At 50.7% G+C, this 23,599-nt stretch overlaps 2 protein-coding genes across 2 annotated transcripts; one reads left to right on the plus strand and one right to left on the minus strand.

Moving 5' to 3' along the window:
- The first annotated feature begins 2,601 nt into the window (after positions 1 to 2,601).
- On the plus strand, positions 2,602 to 5,466 carry vtd (RAD21 cohesin complex component verthandi). Its single transcript, XM_029111031.1, has 3 exons — positions 2,602 to 2,785; positions 2,920 to 4,414; positions 4,595 to 5,466. The coding sequence occupies exons 1-3, from the start codon at positions 2,602 to 2,604 to the stop codon at positions 5,127 to 5,129; spliced, it is 2,214 nt and encodes a 737-aa protein (XP_028966864.1). The 3' UTR covers positions 5,130 to 5,466.
- Positions 5,467 to 7,111: 1,645 nt separating this feature from the next.
- LOC100906589 (ATP-binding cassette sub-family A member 1) lies at positions 7,112 to 22,805 on the minus strand. The gene is made up of 38 exons (XM_029111029.1): positions 22,734 to 22,805; positions 22,392 to 22,539; positions 22,236 to 22,311; positions 22,006 to 22,148; positions 21,684 to 21,866; positions 21,314 to 21,576; positions 20,980 to 21,186; positions 20,496 to 20,858; positions 19,055 to 20,383; positions 18,504 to 18,965; positions 18,219 to 18,409; positions 18,023 to 18,119; positions 17,505 to 17,902; positions 17,048 to 17,353; positions 16,745 to 16,943; positions 16,519 to 16,667; positions 16,267 to 16,417; positions 16,083 to 16,177; positions 15,892 to 15,961; positions 15,551 to 15,785; positions 14,506 to 15,431; positions 14,207 to 14,401; positions 13,371 to 14,105; positions 13,069 to 13,258; positions 12,824 to 12,962; positions 12,612 to 12,689; positions 12,346 to 12,497; positions 12,071 to 12,240; positions 11,792 to 11,967; positions 10,819 to 11,707; positions 10,069 to 10,667; positions 9,614 to 9,974; positions 9,060 to 9,495; positions 8,551 to 8,948; positions 8,341 to 8,468; positions 8,121 to 8,237; positions 7,814 to 8,009; positions 7,112 to 7,724 (listed from the first exon to the last, which is right to left on the minus strand). Exons 1-38 carry the CDS (start codon positions 22,803 to 22,805, stop codon positions 7,515 to 7,517), a joined length of 11,232 nt encoding a protein of 3,743 aa, XP_028966862.1. The 3' UTR covers positions 7,112 to 7,514.
- Positions 22,806 to 23,599: the final 794 nt, after the last annotated feature.

Raw genomic sequence — 23,599 nt, forward strand, 5'->3', positions numbered from 1 at the left:
GTTGTACAGATGGTAAACGGTTTACAAAGTGGCGCTTTCTTCTGTACTGAGTACGATTTTCTCTGGTACGAGTTGTTTGCGCTTTTACCGTGACGAATATACGTTCCATCGAATATCAGAGCCAAAGAATCTCTTGCTCCAAAGAGCTGTCTGACGAACTCTGATGCCTCACTCAGTCTGGATCAAGTCCTCTCGCGCGCGAGCCGAGAATCCGAATCCGACAGGGAGAACGTCTTTCTCCCGAATCGTCGGACCTGCGGAGATCCTTGAGTCGCTGTTCCGGGATGGAGCTACCGTTCCTGATATCAACGAAGATAGTGACGAAGACTGATTCGGGATCTATGTCATGCTCCTAAGTATCATCGTAATAAAATATAAAAATCCCCGCCGGTCAATTCGATCGAAGTGTAGTACCAAGGAGGGCGCGCAGCGTCTGCTCGATGCTCGGGAAGATTCAAATGTGTCCCGCGAGATCCTGGGTCAGAGTCAGACCAGGGAATAGCGATTGGGAGGGGCAATGGGCGTTTACCAAAAAACCATAGAAATCAGTGGTAGGGAATGAAGTGTTCGCGAATGAACCTATTTGGACTATTCCGATTTCGATGAAACTTGGTGTGCGTGTACATGGGTTTACGGGGTTTATTTGTGACATAGTGTCATCCATGTTCACGAAGGTCTTCGGTGTCTGGGAGCTTGAAGAAAATTAAAATTCGGAAAAAAATGATGATGAAAAGTACTGAGGAAAATGGGACCGGGCTAGAATTGTGGCATTTTTCGCCAGCTTTCCAACGAGACCAAGCACGACCCTCTAGCTCTTACCGTTTTCGAGAAAATCGCATTTTAAGATTTTTGAACTTTGACCTTTTTCTCGGAACTGGCCGCGTCGATTTCTGGGAGACTCGTGAAAAAGTCTTCTACTAACCGAGAGCTATCACCCTATCTAGTCAGTTTTCCAAAACAGATCGTAGCCGGGATCGCCACGTTATTCGGCTGTACCCTTTGCTTCAAGTCTTGACGAACGAGAACACGATGCGAACCGCACAAGCGGAGTTTGATGGCCCCGAAGTTGGGCAAATTTCGTTACACGAAAGACGAAGTACATTCGACCGACCACCTAAGCCATACTAAAGACGTTTTCACGTCAAAACGGTCCTCGCCAGAGAACTCCTGCCGTCAGCCGAGACTCGAGACGTCCCGCTCAGCTCGTCTCCCTGTGCCAGCGGTTGGCGGGCAATATTCAAAACTTGGCGCGCGAAGCCAGCGCCGTAGCTGTCAAGATGGCGTCCCTGGCCGAAACATAACAGTGACGCCTGTCGCCTCGATAAGTGCTGGAGGTTTCTGTATTTGGGAATATCTTCAGTGTGCGAAAGTGCTTCAGGTGGAGCAGATGAGGGTGAAAAAACGACAATGAGGAACACTACTCGATAGGGAAAACGTTTAAGTTTAATCCTTGAGTCCCGCGCCCAAATTCGCACCAGGAGGAGCAACCCTTCGATCGCCGAACCGACAAGGTACGAGATCTCAGAAGGCAGTTCCAATTTGAAAAATCCGTCATCTGGCGGCCCGGAACACTTCCCCGATAGAGGCCCCACTGCGAAGTTCCGAACTCGCTTTGGCTGGAGCTAATTCTTCAGTGAATGTGATTGCGACGGTAGCCCGAACTGGGTAGTCCGAAGGTGCCGCCGACAGGGTACGAGTTCTCGAGGTGCCAACTCGCCCTGGCTCTTTGTTTGAAAATCCTGCTCGATGCCTCTCTGATTCACCATCGCGGGTGAATACGGCACGAGGGAATAACAAGATTCCCCCGCTATTGAAATTGATTGCTCATAATTCATGGTTCGAGGGATATTTTGTAAACATTAGCTCTCCAATAGCGCAACGGTCATGCCCCTCTCCCATAGTTTTCTGTTTTCGTGTACCGGTGCGCTATCACAGTGACGCTTTCAGCCCGTATAAGAGAACTTCCTGCCGATACAAACCAGATTCCGTCCTGATTCTGATTCGGGAGCGAAAATTATGAGCGATTGTGGAGCGACTCTAATGGAATGAAAACCGAGGATTCGGAGCTCCTGTAGAGTCTTTCTGAAAACGAATGATGTGTTTCCTGTCGCGGGTATACGTGACCAGATATCCGACATACTCGAAATTCAGGGATTGAATAACATGTAGATTGAGGCCTATGATCGAAACAGGAGGCATTCCCCGGATAACTCCGCCGAATGCTTCCGGATCCCTTTCGGGAAGGCCGCTTTTCGTCGATGGGGACTGCAACATCTTCGGATGTTAGCTCTCCTTGGCCACCATCGAGTGAATTATCCAGTCTTTTTGGCTTCGCTTCTCATAATGCGTGAAGCCTCTCATGTTACGTGAGCTTTCGGATGTTACGTCACGGACGGAGTTGGGCCCGACGAGCTCTACCGAATCGAACCGTGCTCTCCTTTCCTTCCGACAATGAACGATGCGAGCAGAGTCGAAGCGAAAGTGCATCTTTCCACCAGATTTCCCGTCTACACAGCGTCAGCAAATTGTCTCCGCGCTTTTCCGACCCCATGGAAGCCCCGCAGTCGGCATCGAAATTGAGCTGGTTATTCGTTATTGCAGATGTTTTACGCGCATTTTGTGCTGGCCAAAAAGGGACCGCTGTCCCGGATTTGGCTGGCCGCGCATTGGGACAAGAAATTGACGAAAGCTCACGTTTTCGAAACGAATATTGAGTCATCGGTCGAGGGAATTCTACAGCCGAAAGTCAAAATGGCTCTCAGAACATCCGGACATTTGCTCCTTGGTAAGTTACCACCGTTCTCACGTCAGTTTAGTCAGCCGGGTCGCACCGGTCGTCCGTTATGTGAATCTCGTGTATTGATTCCTTCTGAACTCCTCTTCGATCGGAGATTTCTGAGCCCTCGTTTTCTATTGCAGGAATCGTGAGAATTTACTCTCGAAAAGCAAAATATCTGTTAGCCGACTGCAATGAAGCCTTCATCAAGATCAAGATGGCTTTCCGTCCCGGCGTGGTGGATCTTCCAGAGGAGAACCGCGAAGCCGCTGTTCAATCGATTACGTTACCTGAGGTTTTTCACGATTTCGATATCGGAATGCCAGACCTGCCTGCCATCGATATGGAGGCCACAATCACCCTGAATCAATCGAGAGCCGAAGACATTACATTGAAAGAAGACTTCGGGATGGGTCTCATGAACGATGAGGCCCAACTGTACGATATGACCTTCGACACTGAGGCCGATATCGGCCGTGATTCATCCCAACTCGACTTCGACTCGCAATCGGTGAACATTTCCGCAACAGAAATCAGTGTGGCCAAAGAAAGTGCTCCCAGTTTAGCAGTTTCCCAGTTAGCTTCGCAAAATTCATTAGACGCCCCTCTCAACGACGATGGTTTCGGAGGAAATCTCGATTCGGCCGGACTCGAACTTGAGAACGAGCCGCGTAGTGAACTTTACTCAGCAGGAGATGCAGCTAAATTGGAACCAGCGGATCTTTTCGACGACACCCCTATGACGCGTCGTCAGGCCCCTGACTCACATTTGACGGACACCGAAAGCGATATGTACGATATGGGAACAGGCGGGAGCATGGGATGCTCGCCGGCGTCTTCAGCGGACGGCGACGATCTGGACGACATCAACGTCCAGCCCCCGAGCGCACCTCGAGACGACGAGTCGTCGCAACATACGCAAATGAACGATCATATGACCCCGCTCGGGCTTCCCTCGAACCTGGGGCCGGACCTCATGCAAACGCCAATGGTCCCACCCGCGCCCAGAGAAGAACCCGAAACGTTCACGCTCGCACCGCTCGACACGACCGTCGAGCAACAGGCGGGACCCGCGGTCCGTCGTATCCCCAACCGAAAACGAAAACTTATCATCGACGAAGTGAAGAACATCTCCGGTGAGGAAATGAAGGCCCAACTGTCGGACACGTCAGATATTGTTACCACTCTGGATCTCGCTCCACCTACCAAACGTCTGATGCACTGGAAGGAGACAGGTGGAGTTGATAAGTTGTTATCACTACCTGCGGTTGAGAACCGTAACTCGAAGTACATTCAGAAACTCTACCAGTCACGCCTGGTGACGCGATCCGTGGAATCGGACGAGAGTCTAGTCGTTGCTCCCCAGGAAGAAGCTAGCGAAGGAAGCGATATTGCCAGAGATCTAGCCGACAGCCGCCGAGACGACACCATGCATGGAGGTTCGCTACCGCCTAGCACTCCAGCATCGAAACGCGCGAGAATCGACGATTTACCTCCCCCTACGCCAGGGAGGGATTTCAACGAAATGGGAGGCTACGCCCATGCCCCCGGTACCGACTACGGAAGCGCCTACACTCCGTTTACGCCTGCACCTGCGACCCCGGCGCACTCACAGGGCGATTTCAACAATACTTTCCCGTCGGGAATGGTGAGTACCTTAGGTCGACGTTCAGAGCATGGGCCCGAGTCGTCACATTCGATGCATTATCTGCGAGGGTCTTACATGGGCTCAAACGGGGCCCGAACGACTTTGGGAGGAGTCCCCTTCCGAGAGTTGGTGTAGCTCCGAATTTAATTCGAGTATTCTCCTCTTCAGAGCTCGATGAGCGGGGACGATCTTTCAGCCAACTTCGACTCGCTCCAGCAAAGTGGCAATATGGCCCCGCCGCCGACGCCGTTGCATCCACCCCAAACGCCAATGCAGCCCCCACAGACGCCGATGCCTTTGCCGCAGACTCCATTGCACGAGATGGACAGTCATATGGATGATGGGGCGATGGATATCCCTCATCACGACGATTCGGATTCTGATGATGACGCGATGCATTCGATCGGAGACGCCAACCACGACGAGCAAGCCGACGATGAAACATTCGAGGAGTTCGAGGAAAGAATCCAAAACCGGCGAACGGTTCAACTTTTGAAACACGTCAAACCCGTACTGGATTCTGGGAAGCCGATTCGTTTTGCCGATTTGGTACGTCACAATTCTCGGAAGCAGGTCGCCCAAAAGTTTTACACGTTTCTTGTTCTTAAAAAGCAACAAGCCGTTGAATTGACGCAACAACAGGCTTACGACGAGTTGTATATCTCTACCGGGCCTAAATATCATACAGCGTTCGCTTCCGAGTAATAGCGACGTCCGTGTAAAATAAGATTATAGTCTATATATGTACCTTTCAACGAAGATGGTAATTATGAGGGCCCGGGACCATATGCACGGATATATGCATGGAAGATACACACCCAAAAAATGATGGAGAAAACGTGTTTATACGGGATCGATCTAATATTGCGAGCAATCCCGAAGCCATCGCTGGAGTTGCTTGCTGTCGAACTTGTCCGCCCGTCGCGAAGAATCTTGCCCTCTCACCCATCCATCTTGAGGATATCCAAATCTGAGCAATTAATTTTGATGATCTATCGAAAGCTGCTCCCCATCGCGTTCGATATATGTCTTCCTTATACAATCATTCGGACGGAAAGACAAAATCTAATGAATCCTTGTATGACAGCAAATGCTTATGCGACCTGATTCGCTATTCAGACCATAGGTGGAGTGTTCGATTCAATGTCGAGCGGCATCGGAGCCTCGAATCGTACGTATCGGTCGTTGAGCAAAGTTCTCGCCCGCGTCGCGGAAGGCCGACCGCGAAGATCGATCAAGTTCGACAGTGGAGCATCCGGAAGTGAGAGTTCTCACAACAGCTCGCAGTTTAATATGAAGGTTGCAATCTGAGCGGATATGTTTTCTTCATTACTTTCGTTTCTCGTATATTCCGGGTCTTTTGATGACCGACGACCCTCTCGCGGAAGGGCCGAGTTCGTGGATCGGGGGTCTTGGTCCACTAAGATCGGGGCTGATGACGGAATGGCTTGCTAGCGAATTCGATGATGGAGAGAACCGCAAAACAAGAGGTTGGAAGTTGTGACGGGGATCCCATCCCATGCGATCGAGCTCATAGAGAGAGTACGTCTGCAGTTGACACAGAAATCACTCTGAAATCAAATCACGATATCGGATTCCTCAGCGACACGCCAAGAGTCATGGCTCGCTGCCTCAGGTAGACCATGATACCATCTTCTGTAATTTTATCCTTGTATACTAAAATGTGTAGTTATCTTGGGTTGTATTGTTCCCCTCCCCTATAAGTTATGTTACGGTTAGGTGTCCGCATCGTAGTTGGCTGTGGTGACGGCGGCACTATGGTCAGATTTGAATGTCATGTTCACATCTCGAAAATGGAGTACGGTTTCAACCCGGCGGACTCACGTAGCGCGAGTGCAAAAAACGGAAACGGACCGATTCGGATCTGATGCGAAGGGGGAGATACTACACGATTAAGCTGAAATCGAATATAAGGGAGAAGGACGTGTCGCGATGGCAGCGCAATCCTTTCATCAGAATGAATTTGTGTTCGGAGAAGATTTTAATCATTGCTCCTTGATGAGTTTGCCGAACTCGGACTCGTCGAGGAATCAGGAAACTATTCGTATTTTAATTTAGAGAGAGAAAAATTGTGACCCTCCAACGAACAACGAAATTTTTTCCCGGGAAAACCACGTATTTTGGGATTCAGAGGTTGTAGGAAAGGATGAGCCGCAACTACGTTCGATCAAAATGTCAGCATATTCGAATCGATGCGTTTTCGGGAATAAAGACATTCTCCCAATCGAAAAATGCCCCGAGGATCATTTTTTTCTCAACTCAGGTGATATACAGGACGTCAGGACGTCCGCGTCCCCTAATAGTGATTTCGATAGCCCTCGAGTCCCACACAAGAGGTCCCTTGTACCGGGGCTACCTCACCTTGATATAGCACCTCACCTTGATTCAAGCTCACACAACTCACCAGACTCGAGATTCATACACTGTGTCACCGAAGGCCACAGTGTGTGATGTTTCGTGAATTCATAAACTGTCAGCTTTAGAGCGGAAATCCCCAAACTCTATCGCCCGACGACGACTCTTTGGGAAGATTCTTGCCAGGAAAATCCGCCTGATTTACCCGATCGGACCGTCATGGATTGAGACGAATAGCATTTAAATTTTAAATAACACTTTATTCTCCACGCTTCAGTCTTTCACCACAACTTCTCGAAAACACGCTTGAAGTCGGATGCTCGACTGTGGATAGAACAACTGCGCACTCTGTGCCTGCGAAACAGCACATTAGCGCTCCCCACGGGGATTAAATAAAATTGGCCTATTTAAATCATTTTTGATAAGTTCGCAGGCTGCTGCGACCGCGGCCGTCGGATCGGGGTCTGCGAAGCTTTCGAATCCATGGAGATATCTCCAAACTTGTCAGGAACTCATTCTTATCGTCATGTATGTACATCGCTTCCCCAGTGGTGCTCGGATTGTGAGTCGTTTGAGCTGTTTCACGGGAGTATGATGAGTCCCGTCGCTCGTTGGACTATATACATGGTTTCCAGGAGGTGAGTAGCGGAAGTCATGAAATTTTCGATCGGTGATCGAGTCGTTCCCAAGGGATGAACCAAAGGTCTGAATGAACTAGAAATGTGTGCAGTCTATAAAACCGTCCTCGGCCAGAGCTCCGTCCTTTGAAGATAGCTGTTGATAGGAAGCTGATCCAAAAGACGAAACTGTAGCCACCCTTGAGAATGATTCCTCATCGTCCTCTTCTCCTTTTTGTTGGCTCACGAACTCGACGAAGACTTGGTCCAGAGTAGTCAATTGAATGGTGTGATCAACGATGCCCACCTGCAGAATCGTTCACGATTAGATACGGTTTCCCTGAGGTCTCTACCTCACGCGTAGTGAGCGAATACTTCCGTCATCCCTCCACCCACCTGTCGACTGCGGTCGTCTTGCAGCAGAGCGAAGAGAGATGATAGAGAAGCTTCTTTCGAGGGCACGGATATTTGCAAAGATGTTGCATGCAGCGCCTTCGGACGTGCGCTGGGGAACTTGCTTTTGATATGCTGGAGAACTGTTTGCTCAGTACCGGGCTCGATTCGTAGACCGAGGGTGAAGCCCTGCGAGAAACTGCAAGAATACTTTCAGTCAGGAAGACGGTTTGGGCGTCAGAGCTCTTCGTGCCCATCCAGATGAGGAAATCGAGCTTTGGATCGCGTCTGTCGATTCTTCTTATCGTACCGGTATTTGAGAGCGTCAGGACAGCCGATGCATCGGAGTCTTCCGTTAGCCATGATGCCCAGGCGGTTGCACAGAGCTTCACACTCTTCCATGCTGTGCGAAGTGAGCAACACAGATCTGTTCACGAGAGAGGTGTCGTTCGCTTGGTAAGGAGTTCCCCAAGGTTTTCACCGGTAGATTCCATATTGAACACATGTCTGTACATAAGCTCGATTCCTACCTTCCGGATTCGACGCACTTCTGGACACTGCTCCACAGAAGTCGCCTCGTCAAGGGATCCATTCCCGTCGTGGGCTCATCTAGCAGAACTAGTTGAGGATCTCCCAAGAAAGCCATCGCCGTGCAGACCTTGAGGGAAAACAATTCGGTTAGAGGCAATTTTATGCCGGATCGGGAGTCAACGGTGAATTATGTGACCGAGGACGCTCACCTTTCGACGGGTTCCTCTGCTCAGGTCGATGCATGGCCGATTAGCGAAAGACTGGAGTTGGAAAATGGCTAATGCTTTCTGAACCACATCGTATATTTCGTTCTCGGGGATGCCTTTCATTTGAGCGTAGATCGTCAGTTGTTGTTCCGGCGTGAGCAGATCGTCCACTGCGTCTCCTTGTGGACAATATCCGACGTGATGATTGAACTCGCCCAGCGAGCGATAAGCTCCTCCTTTGTCTTTGAGGAAGGCTCTCCCTGATGTGGGCTGTATGTGACCGGTCAGAATTTTGAAGAGCGTAGTCTTGCCCGCACCGTTCAGACCGAGAAGTCCGAAACAGACCCCTTTCCCGATCCCGAACGAAACGCTATCGACCGCTCTGTGGGGTTTCGAGAGACCTGGAAGGAGCCCGATATGTGAAGAAATGGTCCAGGCTGTTTCCCGGACTGCACGGTCCGCCTCCCGGCCATACCGATGTGGGGAAAAGAGAATCTGTCGAGGAGACGCACCGAAAGTTTTGTAATCCTTGGTGAGATTCACCAGGGAAAGGACATCGTCGCCGATGGCGGAAACCACTCGTTTTCGCTCCATCATTACGTCCGCATCCTCGTTTTGTGGGATTTCGGGCTCCTTCCCGGTGATTGGAATCGTCAACATGTTGTAATCCCTGATGATATTCAGGAAGAAGCTGGAGGTGCCCACAATCAACATCATAATGTAGTTCGCGCGCAGCAAGTACAACGGATCTTCGTAGACGTCCTGATCGAAGATCTCGTAGATGTCGGCCGTAATGTGATTCTTGAAAAGTACGAGTACGCCCTGGATGAAGGAGTACTGCGGAATAATCAGTCCGACGAGATGAATGCCCTCTGGAATCGACGAATTGCAAAGCAGCAGGACAAGGAAGATGCCCAGTCCCAAGAACAGATTCAGACAGTAAGTCACCTGCAAGAGGAAGATTTCAGACCGTGGCGCCTATGAATTTTTTTTCAGAGAATACATACGCCTCGTCTCCGGTTTGGTTGAAAATCATCGCGTAGACGGGGCCGGGAGAATCACTTACCATGAAGGCGATCGAGGACTCATGGAAAAGGTGCGATATGAGCTGCGTCACGGGCAGCGAAGAGAAACCGAACAGAAGAAGCAATAGGACGACGGCCGAGAAATTATCCCGATCCACGTATACTGGGATAGCGAAAATTCGAATCACTACAGAACACAGGAAGATCCCGATGAAGAGAACGAGAAGATCCCAGATCATGATTGCGCTCCAATACATCGTCTTAGACACCCCAGAACAATGCTGGACGGTCTTCTCCTCCTGGGCACGTTCGCGGACTACGTATATCACGGCGGAGGCTGGGATGAAGCCGAGACCGATGAGAATCACAAGCGCGACTCCGAGATCTGCCAAACGGCTCAAACTGCAATTGAAGCGGGCTCGTCAAGTAGTTTTCGGAGGACAGACTCCTTCATGAATTCTAGGATCATCGATCTAGGAAGAGTCAAGTTCCTCACAATGTTTCCCGGCCGAGTTGTTCGTGCGTCAGATGGAGCGGATGATTCACGACGCGGACGGTATAATTACCGAAATGTCTCCTCAGCACCGCGTTGGTCAACTGGTTCTGGTATATCGGCAACGAGTGATGCGCCGTATTGTCGTACCACACTTTGACCTGTTCACCATCCAGAGACCAGCCTCCGTAGCGCTTATCCGAATAATCGGCGTATGTAGCGAGCAGATAGTCGGATAAATCCACTTTCGCAGGATCGATGAGGAATAGTTCTTGCGTGCCGTTGAAGGATGCGACGGTGTCCACCGATCCCCAGTCGAGATTGCGTCGAGCTCGGTCCACGGCTGGACAGAATCCGTGCTGTGGGAGCGATCGCACTCGATCCCCGATACGGACGGCGTGCTTCCCGCGGAATTCTTTCAGGAGAGGTCTATCGGGTTGACTACTGAGGACCGAGAAGGCGGGTCTTCCGTAGAGGTTTATGTCGAGGTCGAGAGCTGGTTCCTTGATATTGTCCGGCTTCAGAGTCGTGATTCCCATCGCGAGAGCGATGAAGATGCACGGCATGATCACGGATGAGAACAGTACTTTCCAACTACGCATCTGGAAGTAATCGGGGACCCGTCAGAGGATTTGAGTGTTTCTCTCCGTGTCTCGATGTTCCCTCTTCTTTATCGTTCCCTTTTCCTGGCATCCTCTATCGCACATCGATCGAATACATCGCTATGATCTTCTTCCAAGGGCCAAAACTCACCGAATGCAGGGAGTGTTTCCATAGAAGAGCTCGCAGTTGCATGAAGGCCAACGCCATGCCTTCGACTCTTCGGTTCGACGTGAGATACAATGAGCTAGTTGATCCGGAGTCCCAAACTGGTGACGCGGAGCCATCGGAACCACCTCTTCCATCCGAGTCGAAATCCGATATTCGGGTGATCGATGACGGTGAAACATTGTCCGCACTCAGATTGAGGAATGCGTCTTCTAGAGTCGTGCACGACACCCGGTAGCTGTTGAAGCCGTGATAGGCCAGCAATCCGGAAGTATCGAGTTTTCTGAAGAATGCTGCGAAATCGAAAGCATCGCCCGCTTCGGACCGGTGCGGCAAATTCACAGTGACACAATCGGCTTCGTCGCCGATTATCGAGGCGCTCGGTATGAACTCTCGGATATCGTCGATGATGTCCACGGAGAAATGGTTCGAGGTGAGGCTCGCGTCGCTCGTCGACAGACCGGAGTCGGACTCTCGGCTCGAATTTCGACAGAGAGTCAACTGATAACCGCAACCGAAACGCGTCTTCAAAGTTATGGGGGATCCTTGACAAACGAGTGACCCTCGTTGAATTACAGCGACCTTGTCGGACAGAATATCGGCTTCGTCCATGTGATGCGTCGTGAGGAGTATGGTTCGTCGTTGACGGTACTTCAGCACGAGGTCCCAGATGTGACGACGAGCTACGGGGTCCACACTACTCGTTGGTTCGTCGAGGATGATCAGCTTCGATCCCCCGATGAACGACAGCCCCACACAGAGACGTCTCTGTAGTCCCCCGCTGAGCTCGCAAGACAAACGATTTTCGACGTGGGCTAGATCCATCATTCGCAACATTGTCCTCACCTCGGAATCGATCTCGTATTTCGAAGTTCTGCAGAAAATAACGTCATTGAAATACAGCATCGCGTTTGCGAACGGCAGAATATCAGATACCTCCGGATCTCCGGATACTTACGCTGTGCTCTTCAGTTTGGCGAAGAACATCAGATGTTCTCGCACCGTCAATTTGTCGAAAAGGGTGTTGTATTGGGGACAGTATCCAATGAGTCGTCTCAGCTCCGGTAAATTCCGACTATCGATGCCGTACGCTTGAACCCTCCCTGTCGTCGCTCGGCACTGACCAGTCAGAACCTAGAACAGCCAAATACGATCAATGCTCCCGTCTCTATATGCAGAGCCCCCTCAATGGTCAATGGAACCTTCCGCATCGAATTTTTAAAGCACGGAAACCCACTCTGATGGTCGTTGTTTTTCCGGCTCCGTTCTGACCGAGCAGCGAAGTGATCTCACCATCCCTCAAAGTCAGAGAGAGTTTATTGACCGCGAGATTCCCCGCGGGATACCTGACGAGGAGATCAGAGATCTCTACGCCGTCGCCTTTCTCGTCAATGGTGTAGATATCGTCTGAGACAAGCGGGTGAAGTTTCAGTAGGAGACCCAGAATTCGGTAGAATCAGATGGATACGGATAGACCAGTTTGCACATTCGTCTGTCCCGAGGCGAGCTTACCGTCGTCGGCATAGTTGCCTGTCCAGAACTCTGACTGCAGAACGAAATACCACTTCTTCCTCAGGTTCGGGTTGTTGCAGAACACGTGTCCGCAGTACCAGCCAATTACAGAGTAAACGACCGAGTCCAGTATAAGCATGCCGAGGGCGAACCTTTTGAGGAGGGATATCATTCATTACTTCCAATACTGAGGCTCTCTCCCGGGAGGAATATAATACTTAGCGTTACCGTTCGTGGGCGAATACCCAGATAGAGCTCGAACTCACATGAAACTCATCTCATCACCGGCCAGTGGACTTTTGAAAGCAGTGTGCCAAGTAAGACCTAGTGTCTGCTGTTCGAACCTGCATGGATAGAATTAACTTATAAGTGAAAGATGACACCTATCAATGAAATATGAGAGCAAATATTTCTGCCGGATGAGCGGTCATCGGTGCTTTTGAGGGGACTTGATCGATCGACCAAACCCGAATCGAACCTTGTGATGTAGAGGGAGCCGTAGCAGAAAGCGGAACTCATCGACGTACACAGGAGCAGCTTGTTCATGAGCGTAAGCGATGCTTCGGAAGTCAGAGCAACGACGAAGGGTATGAACGAAATGATGTACAAAAGAGTTCCTGGGGAGGTAGAAATACGCGTTGAAGATGGGCGCGGAAAACTCACTGCCTCCCTCCGAGAAATCGCGACGGGTGATGAATGAAAGAGATCGAGACGAAAACTCACCGGCCAATGCAGCTAGAGTAGCGTTGTTTTGGAATATGTTCGATACCAAATAACAAAAACTCAACAACGACAGAGCGAAGGTGCTGTAGAAGATGAACAGAAGGAGCAAGTCCGAGTTCGGCAGAATTACCGAGATTAAACCGGTACTGATGGCCACTATCCCTCCGAGTATTGCCCCGGAAAGCAGAACCTGGAATAAATAATCCAGATTCAAATGAGGCAGTCTTCCTCTTCTAATGGATAATTTTATATCATACCGAGTCCATCCCGTGTCCGAATGAACGCTCGCCAGTCCAGCTTACCCAGGCTGCGAGGTCGATCCAAGCTCTGAGACCCATGACCGCGAGAACCTCCTGTAGATGCTGTTCTCGATCCAGAACGCGCTGCCGGATGAGGAAGGCTACGCAGAACAACCATGACAAGAGACAAGCCAAGGGCACGATAGACTTCAACAGATGACCAGCCTCGTCATTCTCGTAGCAAGGGTAAGGAAACTGTTGAACGAACGTCGCCGGCAGATTGGCACGCGGATCGTCGCTCCCGTTATGGATTTGTCGGTTCAGGACCCTCAAGATCGCAGCGTCGACTATTTGCTGCATCTGTGAGAAACCTCTTTGGTATCGCATGTCCTCGAAGAAATCGGCTTTCGCCCCGGGTTTCCAGAAGAGGTCCTTGATACGATGGGTGAGAGGAACGTTGTCGATGTCCATACGAATTTTGTAGCGAATATCGTACGGTAAGCGCGACTCGCTCTCGTCGTCAGCGAATCCGATCATTTCCCAAAGACCTCTTTTGCCCCTGCCACCATTCTTCTGCGTTGGAGCCGCGCTCGGCGGGGTTCGTGCTGTGCGACCTTTCAGCTCTTTATCAAGATCGAAAACCATTGCTGCGATGAATTCTTTGCGTTTCGTCATTTTTGGGGCCAATATTTCCAACTCTTCCTCGGTTGGTACAGCTTCGAAACGATCGAGCGTGAAACAATGGGAGATGTTCGACACTAATTGAAGCATGTCGGCCAAGCCGCCGGCGTCACCGATCTGTGAAATTTCGAAATGATGTTCACCAAAGCTCCGAAGAACGTCTCGTTGCGGATTTATGGTCGAGTTGACGAGAATAAATTTTTCCATATAACGGATACCTCATTCTGAACGACGTTGAGGTCGAACGTGTCTTTCGTTATGCCCGCCGGTAGGATCTTCCGCATCAGTGGCTCCATAACATGGGAGAAAAGCGCGTCCTTCACATCATCGATTGCACTCTTCCGTCCGAGCATCATTTTCAAACCGTTTGAGGCGTCACCCCATTCGTACAACCGATCCCGGAAGTGTCCGATCTATGAGAGAAAAACAGCGGTCGGAAAAAGGGCCAGATGGATGGGACATTCGGTATTCCGTGAGATTGCATTCCTTTTGAGGTCCTGGCAGCATTCACACTTACTGATTCGAAAGTTCTGTTGACTTCGGTGACGATCAGTCGAGCTTCCTCCGTATCGGGAGCGTATAATAGTTTGCCTCGGAGGATGGGTTTCAAGAATCCCCAGATAATGGGACCGCCAGTGAGCCGCATAACTTGCTCGTAACCGTTCCGGCAGAACTCCTCCGGCAACTCTTCGATGTCTTTTTCATTCAACTGAGGTTCTTTTCTGGAGGGTTGCAGGATTTTGAACTCCTGCTCCAAATCCCGCAGAGGTCGACCGCAAGTCAGGCGACCGACGAGCTTCAACGCCACCGGTTCCGCTAGGACCCGGACGCCGTTCACGGAGACGTTGAGATTCGAAAGACCTTTGATCGTTTCGAGACCTACGACGTCTTTTATCGTAGCGAAGCTGTTCCCAACGTCAGACGCCACTTGAGGCGCAGCGTTGAACGCCGAAAATATCGCCACCAGATGGTCCCAGGTGAGATCATTTTTCCTCAGCGCCTTCACCAAGAGTATGTCGGCGACATTCTTCAAGAGCTTCTGTTGAGCGACGGTCACCAGGGGGTTCGGAGGAATGCCCAGCTTATCCACCGCTTGTCTCAAGACATTAGAATACTTGTCGAGAATGCTCGAGCTCGGTGGTAGGCTGAAGGCGCGTTTCAAGAGTGAAACGTCTCCAACGACATCGACGAAAGTCAATTTCCTGGTCTCTAGATCGACTAAGAAAGGTGATACGTCGAATTCCATGGAGAGGATGAAGTCGATGATGTATCCGCTAGCGCCGAGTGCTTCAATGATTGCCTTCCTCGCAGACTCTGGATCGTTCAGGACTTCCGTGACCTTGAATCGGACATTGAAGAGCCCCGTGGCCGACATCTCCTTCACCGCACCGATCGCCCTCCGGATCGCTTGGACGAACACATCGAGCTCGCTTCCCGTGAATACTTGAATGCAAGATGGGATAGTTACTCGTGGCCTCTCTATGAGGACCCAGGTGACCTATGACCTCTCCATGAGGCCCCTAAAGTAAAGATTTGCGAAATTGGAATTTTCTCGGATATACCTTCAGATATGGGCCACCCGAATGCGTGCAACGCTTCGTGTAAATCTTTCAGTTGGGCCTCCTTCAGAGAGACCAGCAATGCCGTAGCCGTTTCCAGGGTGAGAGGCTCCTCGGACAACTGGATGAACGGAAGCGCGTTCCTCCCGATTCCACCGAGCGCATCGAAAAGATCAGCCCGGAGGAAGGGTCTCAGCCAAAGTCCCTTCGTGAGCGTATCATTCTGGGATTTCCGGATCTGTAAGACCATGGAATCACTCGGTCACGCCTACGTTCCAGAGTCGATCCTTGCCGTTGCAGAGTCCTGCCAATGGAGCTCGCTCTCCTAAACCCGGAGTACTCACCTCAGGTCCTAGCCGATCGAAATCAATCGCCCGGAGAAATCGTTTCGCAAAGTCGTTGCTGCAGTACTTCCTGAGGGTGAAAGTCGATTTTAGAATGGGTTGGGGAATGAGTATCTCCACGCCGTGCTAATAACTCATGGCAGTCGGGGGGCTTTCAGAAGTGAGACTTAGACGATAGTCGGAAGCCTTACTCGGGCAGAACTTGTGTTGGATAAACGATCACGGGGTACCAAGATCCTTCGCAGAACATTCTCTCGAGACGCCTCGGCGAGCGGTGTAAGGAGAGCTGAAGGAGCGAATCGTTAGCTGAGGAATCAGAAATAGCCACGTGAGCGACCGATTCCAGGCTCTTATAAAATATCCTGCTATACGCACCCATCTTGCATCAACCACCGTTCCGTTGAGAGAAGGATCGTCGAGATCATCGAGTAGAGCCTTCTGGGAAACGAGGTCTTCGAATCGAGCGCGGACGGGGAATTCTCTTCTCAGCTCATCCAAGGGATCATAGCCGGGATCCCCCTTGATGCTAGGCACGGACGGAGACAGTCTAGTCCGTATTCTCATCGCATAAAAAAATTACTAACTGGATCCGCATTGCGATCGCATCGAATTCGGTGAGCCACTCACCCGCTGAACGCTGGAATGAATCTGAAGAGGCTGGCCGCTGTTCGAGCCACCTGAGCGAGCTCGGAGGTCGTGTTGGAGTTGTGGAGAGCTTTGAAACAGTTCGACAGAATTTGCGCCTCTCCCGAATAGACCCGCGACCACGTTGCGAACTGCAAATTCGGATTGGATGAGAGCCTCGCTACGGATCGACACAGCTCGTTGAGAAAGGATTCTGTTTCTCTCTGACCTGACTCAGTATTTGGGGATAACAGATGTTTTCAGCATCGATATCCACGATTCTCTCGAGACCTCTGTCCATGAGATATTGATAGGCGTCCCCGAGATTTGAGCCGGGCACCTGGCACGTCGCATTTAGGGGCGAACCCAAGTTTTTCATGAGATCCAGAATGACGGAGTCCCCGGATTTGCATGCGGAGCTCCTTAAGCTGAAACAATAGAATCTCGTTGGATTCTCGCGATCACTTCTGGGAAATCCGCTTTATAACAAGAGCAGGAAAAGAACCCTGATCTCTCGTCTAAGGATGCTCACCTGGATTTGAGGAGGAGATCCTGACTGTTCCACAGGTTGATGAGAATCGTTCCCGTATCCTGTAGACCGCCGGCGATCGGAACGAGATTATTGATGAGAAGTTGACGTACTGGATCGTCATCCAAGGCCCGGAGATTTCCGAAGTCGGGTGAGGGTTGCGTCAGGTTGTGAACCAAGAAATTCGACACGTTGTAGGGGGGAAGGACATCGAGAACTTCGGTCACTGTCGTTGCGAGCTCCAGGAGATGGCTGAGGTCGTCAGGGATATCGGAGAGCCATAAAGTCGAAACAATGCCTTTAGCGAGTCTGTAAGCGGGAATCAGTTAGGCAGAATCGGCTTCGGTCAATCGCACGGTTGGCCGGAATTACGAATCCACGATCATTTGGAGACATGATGGTATATCTAAGGGCGTATATGACAGGGATCAGAATCGATTTGATCGGATTGAATACTCACGAGTTAGGGAGTCGTCGCTGGTAATTATCCGCAGACTCAGAGAAAGTTGTCCTGAGCATGGTCGTTGCTCGTGGATCAATTTTATGCAAGAGGGATACGATCGATTTGACGGCTTCAGCGAAAGATGAATTCGATTTCTGTTTGTTCAACTGTCGGAGATGTTCGTAAAGACGTCGCGTTTCGTCGCCGCATAGCAAGGCGTGGATACCGGCGCCAGAACTCTCGCCGCAGTTATCGAAAAGTAAACTTTCAAGAGACTCGAGTCGGAAGTCAACGACACTGTTCGACGACAGTGAGCGTGAGAACCACATGGCGGTCTCTAGTAATCTCGATGAACTGACTTGCTTGAGCACTCTGAGCAACGTGGGATCCAAATCCATGGTCGAGTTTTGTGCGAGCTGGAATCGATTCTCGCTTAGATCCCCTAATCGAATCAGAGGACCTAATATTTCTGATGCGGGACGTCCGCATCTTCACCGCTAATCCAAACATAATGCATTCAACACGGAGAGACTCACCATCTGCGCCGATATATCGCCGCTCTTGATGATGAGCTGCCTGAGCTCTGACAAAACTTGCGGATGCTTCCCGAGATTCTTCTCGAAGAGTTCGAGCCTTTGAATTAGGGAAGGTATCAATGAGAAACCATTCCGGAATGATGAATGTATTCGTTGGGTCGGTGAAGAAACTGGTGAATTCTCGATAGATGCTCACCAAGTCTGCGGGTCCTTCAGGGTCTCCGTGGTCAGCCCATTCTGGAGGATGTTCATCACACCGAGTGCTGTTTTATACCACTCGAACACCGAGAAAATCTTATCAGGGGTGAGCTTAGAATCTGGTTCGGCCAGCTTGAGCAGCGCATGTTTGATGGCAGAAACCGCACTGGTCGGCGACTGATCGTCAGCCTGAAATAGGGTGTACGGAGATTGAGCTGCTTGCTCGGGGACCTTCCTCGACACCGAACCCCTGCGGGGCGGGGAACCGCGTCTCGGTACTCACCGAACACTCCGGGAACTCCAAAGCGAGCTGTTCTGCCGAAACGCAGATCACGCTTCTCAACTCGTTGAGCGGTGTAAACGCCGAGCCGTAAAAGCGTCGCAGAATTCTGAAATCTTCTTGACTCGATTGGCAGAAGGTCCCGTTACGGAACCAACTCCTGACTAGAGGCGCAATCTGTTTCACGTGGTTCGGCTGCAGGAGAATCCGGAGACTTGCGTCGATTAATTTCGAGAGGTTTTGAAGGACACTCCAGACGTTTTTGATGAGATTCAGCTCCGAATGAGAGGCTCGATCGCTAGAACATTGGAATTCGCCGAACGACGTCTGTTTCAGAGGCAGGAACGGCTGCAGGGTAGAAATCGAGGTTTGGAGCAAATCGAAGACAGAATCGCTCCCGCTTGAAGTCAACGTAGGTAAGAGAGCGGTTCGCCATAGAGCCACGTCGAACAGTCTGTTCCTGGTCTGCAATATCGAGTTCATTAGGAAACATGATCGGGAGTCTTCCCTTCCGAATTCCGCTGATGGAGAGGATTGAAGCTCGATTACTTTACCTGATTGGCGGACGCGAGGTCCCAAAACGAAGCGAAACCGTCAAGGAATTTCCTTATCATGATCGACGGAGGATACTTCGCTTGGTCGACGCGGCTTCCCGAGAGGAGTCTCTCGCAAAGATCATTGAAATTATCGCTGAGCTTTTGTTCTGCTTCGGAGGTCGAATTGAGCTCCAAGATGGTCTCGAGAGACTCCTGGCAGATCTCGGTGAGGTTGTGCTGGAAGAACGATCTTATCTTCTCGGGCTTGCTGATGGACATTTGCAGGAAGAGCTTCATGAACTCCGGTAGATGTTGCTCGGACCAACGCAGGATGCTGCTCGAGTCGTCGGGTATCGATCCGACAGCGTTCGCGTTCGACATCTCGTGAACCAATTTCAAAGCCACGGATTTCATGACCTCATCGAACTCGAAGTGATTCAGCGCAAGTTCAAGGGCGCGAGTCTTCAGACGCAGAACCTCGGTTTTGGTCGACGGCACACCCAGGAGAACGCGTATTCCGGATACGAAACGAGCGAAGGGTTCGAGACTTCGCTCGAAATTCGCGAATCCCACGGAGTTCAAGTGGTTGAGAGACTTCCGTACACTCACAACGCGGGTTGCTATGTCGTTCCAAGAAACCGATTTGTCCGTGACGTTGCTCAAGGATGCTCTTCCCAGCAGGGAAAGGATTTCTTTGACCGGGGCGGATGTCGACATCTCCGGATATATTGATTCTATGTTAGAGCAGATGCTCCTCTCGACTTCGGCGAAGTGTTCCGGCTCCTCCACGATGAGGTAAGACGAGAGAGGCGAAGACCTCGAGCAGAACTTCAAGTCCGGATCTTTCAGCAACTTTGACGCGTTCAGACCCTTCGTGAGTACGGCATCGGACGCAACGAGAAGCGAATCGATATTGTCGAATAGGCTGTTCAGAGTTCTCTGCAGAGACTGCGAGCCAAGCGCCGACGCCCAAGAAATTTCGCCACTGACAGTGGCCTTGCTCAAGTAGCGACTCATGATGTCAAGTACAGATGAAACAGCCGCGGCGATTCGCTCAATGTGGACAGCATAGTCGGGCCGGAGCAACTCAAAGTAGTCGTACACCAGTTGCGCTGTCGACCCGAGCAAGGAGGCTTGGCTCGTCTCGTCAATCTCATGTTTCAGGTAATGGTCGAGATCCATCAGAGCGTTATCCAGACGATTTTGGAACTCGTACGGAGAGGCTTTCGGAATCGCTTCCATCAGCCCGAATAGCCCGTCCATGGCCTCGCGCGCTGGAGTTGACGAAGCATTTCGGTAGCGAAGGTTCACTTTGCCGGTAACTTTGTCGACGAATGACGGTAATACCTGAGAGTGATATTTCCTCTGAGTGCTGATTGCTCATGTGTTCCGTCCACGCAGGGACCTCATGCTGCCCCCATAAGATAGATTTCTGAGCTCCGTCAAACTTGCAGCTTACCTGCTTGAGGAGCGAGCAAGCGTATCTCGACATGATGCGGGCTTCGTCCGAATGAACCACATATTCTTCGAAGAAAGCTGGATTGCACACATTTTCCTCCCAGAGCAATGGTCCGCCTGAACGTCTCTCAACGATTTTCGAGCGTTTCTCTCGGTCGGCGAGTGTGCGTGCTGCCGCTTCGAGTAACCTTGGGAAGTACGGGAAGGTGTGCGAACCAGGGATTGCGGATGCTTCGGCACCGATCAGATGAACTCCTATGTTGAGCCAGTCTGCATCTAGTCCCACGTGCTCGGCCAGATCGACCAAGTTCCCATTCAGAACACCGAAGAGACCCGACTCAATTTGAGGTGCGTTCTTGAAAACCTGCCGATTTCGTTTGGTTCGGTGAGACTGTTCCGCAATGTACGGGTTCCAGTACCGGGGAGCGGTCAGACAAAGTATATCGGGTTTCCGAAAATTCCACCAGAAAAAGGTCCGGGCTCACCTGGAGCATGTTCCTCAGGGCCGGTATGATCTTATTCAGCTCGCTGTCCTCGAAACTCGGCTTGGCTTCCTCGTTGAAGACCTTCGACGCAGCGTTCAGGAGCGTTTGCAAATCTGCGGAATGTTTCGGCAGAACGTGTCGTCCCCAATCTCGCCAGAGCCGTTGCGCGAACTTTGCGCCCACTCCGTTCCGCACGTCGTTGATGACCTAGAGCGTCACGAGAAAGGTAATGCCGATAGCTCTTACAATGTCTTAAGTCGAGACATATAATCCGTTCGATCCTCGGATCATGGGCAGCAGGGACTCTCATGAATATTCCACGGAATGGACGTACGTTTGTTCCCAACCGAACGACTTCGGACCATTTATTCCTTTGGTGTCCGAACTTCAGCTTCGAAGCTATTCGCACGACCTCAGTCAGTTCTTCGATCTGTTTGGCCATGCGGGGCTGATCGAGTGCCTCCGCTACGCCCGAAAGCGTGCGAATGACTTCTTTGACATCGGCAAGGCTCTGCAGCTTCTCCGCAAACTCGGTGCTCAGAGGGCACTTTCGGGTGAGCTCTTGCGCCACTCGCCTGTCATCCGATATGACTATGCCTGTAGACAGTTGAAGCTCGACATGAGATTTTTGAGGAGATTTGTTACAAATTCACCGGTGCCAGGATGCTTCCGGGTCAGGAGGCTCACGCTCCACGAGAACTCACTGCGTATTAGAGACTCGTCGCATTCAGCGTGTTTTGTGATCAGAGTGTACACGAGCGATGGAAGACTTAGTTTTGACTTGAGCAAGCTGTCCACAATATCTGGGCTTATGGACATTTTATTGAGAAACAACTCGCGCGCTTCTTCTACATCGATGACTAGATTCTCTACGGGAACTCCCGTGACTGCAAGGATTCAAGAAAAAGACGTTAGAAAAATCTTGGGAAATCGTTCTTGGACGAGAAATTCCCCCTCGAATTCGATTAGAAAACTTATCGTGTCGCACGGTGCTTGACGACAGCATTCGGCGTGAGGTCCTCTTACCTAACAATCGTTTAACACTTTGGTGCGCTAGAAGATTTGAAATGGCGTCTAACAATCTCGCCGAAGTCGGGAGCTCTCGGGCAAGACCCAGAAGCTTCCCGTTGTTGAACAACGGGGTTAGGGCTCCAACAAGCGAATCCAACCTGTGCAAGTCGAGAGGCTTATAGGACATTCAATTCGGATGTTTCGGTGCCGGGAGAAATCCCGGAAATTCGAGAGAGAAATTCTACCTCGATCCGGGATAGGTCGGGATATCCTCGAACTGGCTCCTGTTCAGACATTGATTGTCGATGTTACAGATGAGACCTGGGGACAGTCGTGATGATGATCATGATGCTGGATTATTTCAAGACGACATGAATCATCGGACATCCAAGGATACCAACCTTGGATAACTTGTAAGCCCCCGGCCGACGGCAAGGCGCGTGCGTTATAAAAGCATGCACTCTGATGCGTTGCTGGTAGAATCAATCGAAGGATCACCAGTAATAGGAAAATTACTATGGGCCACAAAACTTCTAAACAGAGAATGACCTGAAATTTAATTACTCAGTGAAGCTTCGCCGAATACCTCAGTGCGAGTAGTTTACGACGCGAGAGCTGTCTATCACGGTCAACGACGGGCGTTAGTAATTATTCTCGGCACGTCTAGTCAGCAGAATAATTTTAATTAAACTTATCTAGAACATCAACGGTAAACAGACGAGCCATCCCATCGAATCACTTACCGGTCTCCGCTTCCGGAGGAGTAAGTTCTTCCAGACGACCAGCCGAAGCTGGTCCGTGGCGGCTGTGCCCATCCCCAGCAAGCCGGGTATCAGCAGAAGTCAATGCTACCGGAGATTCATCGCTGATGTTGTGCCGCGTTTCACAGCTGGAAGAAGCAAGGGAGCGTTGCGGAAAGAGGATACAGATTGTTAACCGAAGCTCGCGAGTACACCAGGAAGATTTCGCCTCCAAAATTCATCCGAGCTGCGGGCAGCAGACCGTGGAATTCTCAACGATACAATCAGCACCACTGTTAAACTCTGTAGTTCCTATATTACAATCCTTGTTTTATTTGTGGAGAAAGCGGCGCGATTGAAGGATCCGATGCTTCGAAATAGGGTCCACTCAGTGGGCATTTCGCGCGCGATAAATATAAATCGAACTGTGAGTTTATCCTCGGTGATTTATTTCACCGAGTAGCGACGTGCGTGGCCTTCCCAGAGGAATGCCGATAGGGATTTTTGGATTCGTCGCCCTTCCAGAGGAAATAATTCGAAAAAGTCGCTGAGCGTCGCGACGGATTCCTTCATCGCTTCGGTCACGATCTTGACTTCTGTTGAAATCGATCCTTACTCATCTAGGCAAACAATCATACGATACCGATGATATTTTAACGACTGAAACGCTTCCTCAGACCTCGTCGAAGTCTTCACCAGCTCCGGGACGGAACAGAGAATAAACAGAAGTAGAGGAAAGTCTCCGACGGAAGCTTTCCGTGTTGTCTCTTAGTCTCGAATTCCGATCTTGGGAGCTTGAATTCTGCGGTGACCGACTGGGAGCCGAACGCGTGAAAGACCGTTCCAGCGACCGCGCATTGTGAAAGGAT

Source organism: Galendromus occidentalis, unplaced genomic scaffold, assembly GCF_000255335.2.
Source record: "Galendromus occidentalis unplaced genomic scaffold, Mocc_1.1 scf7180000077198, whole genome shotgun sequence".
Classification (NCBI taxonomy): Eukaryota; Metazoa; Arthropoda; class Arachnida; order Mesostigmata; family Phytoseiidae; genus Galendromus; species Galendromus occidentalis.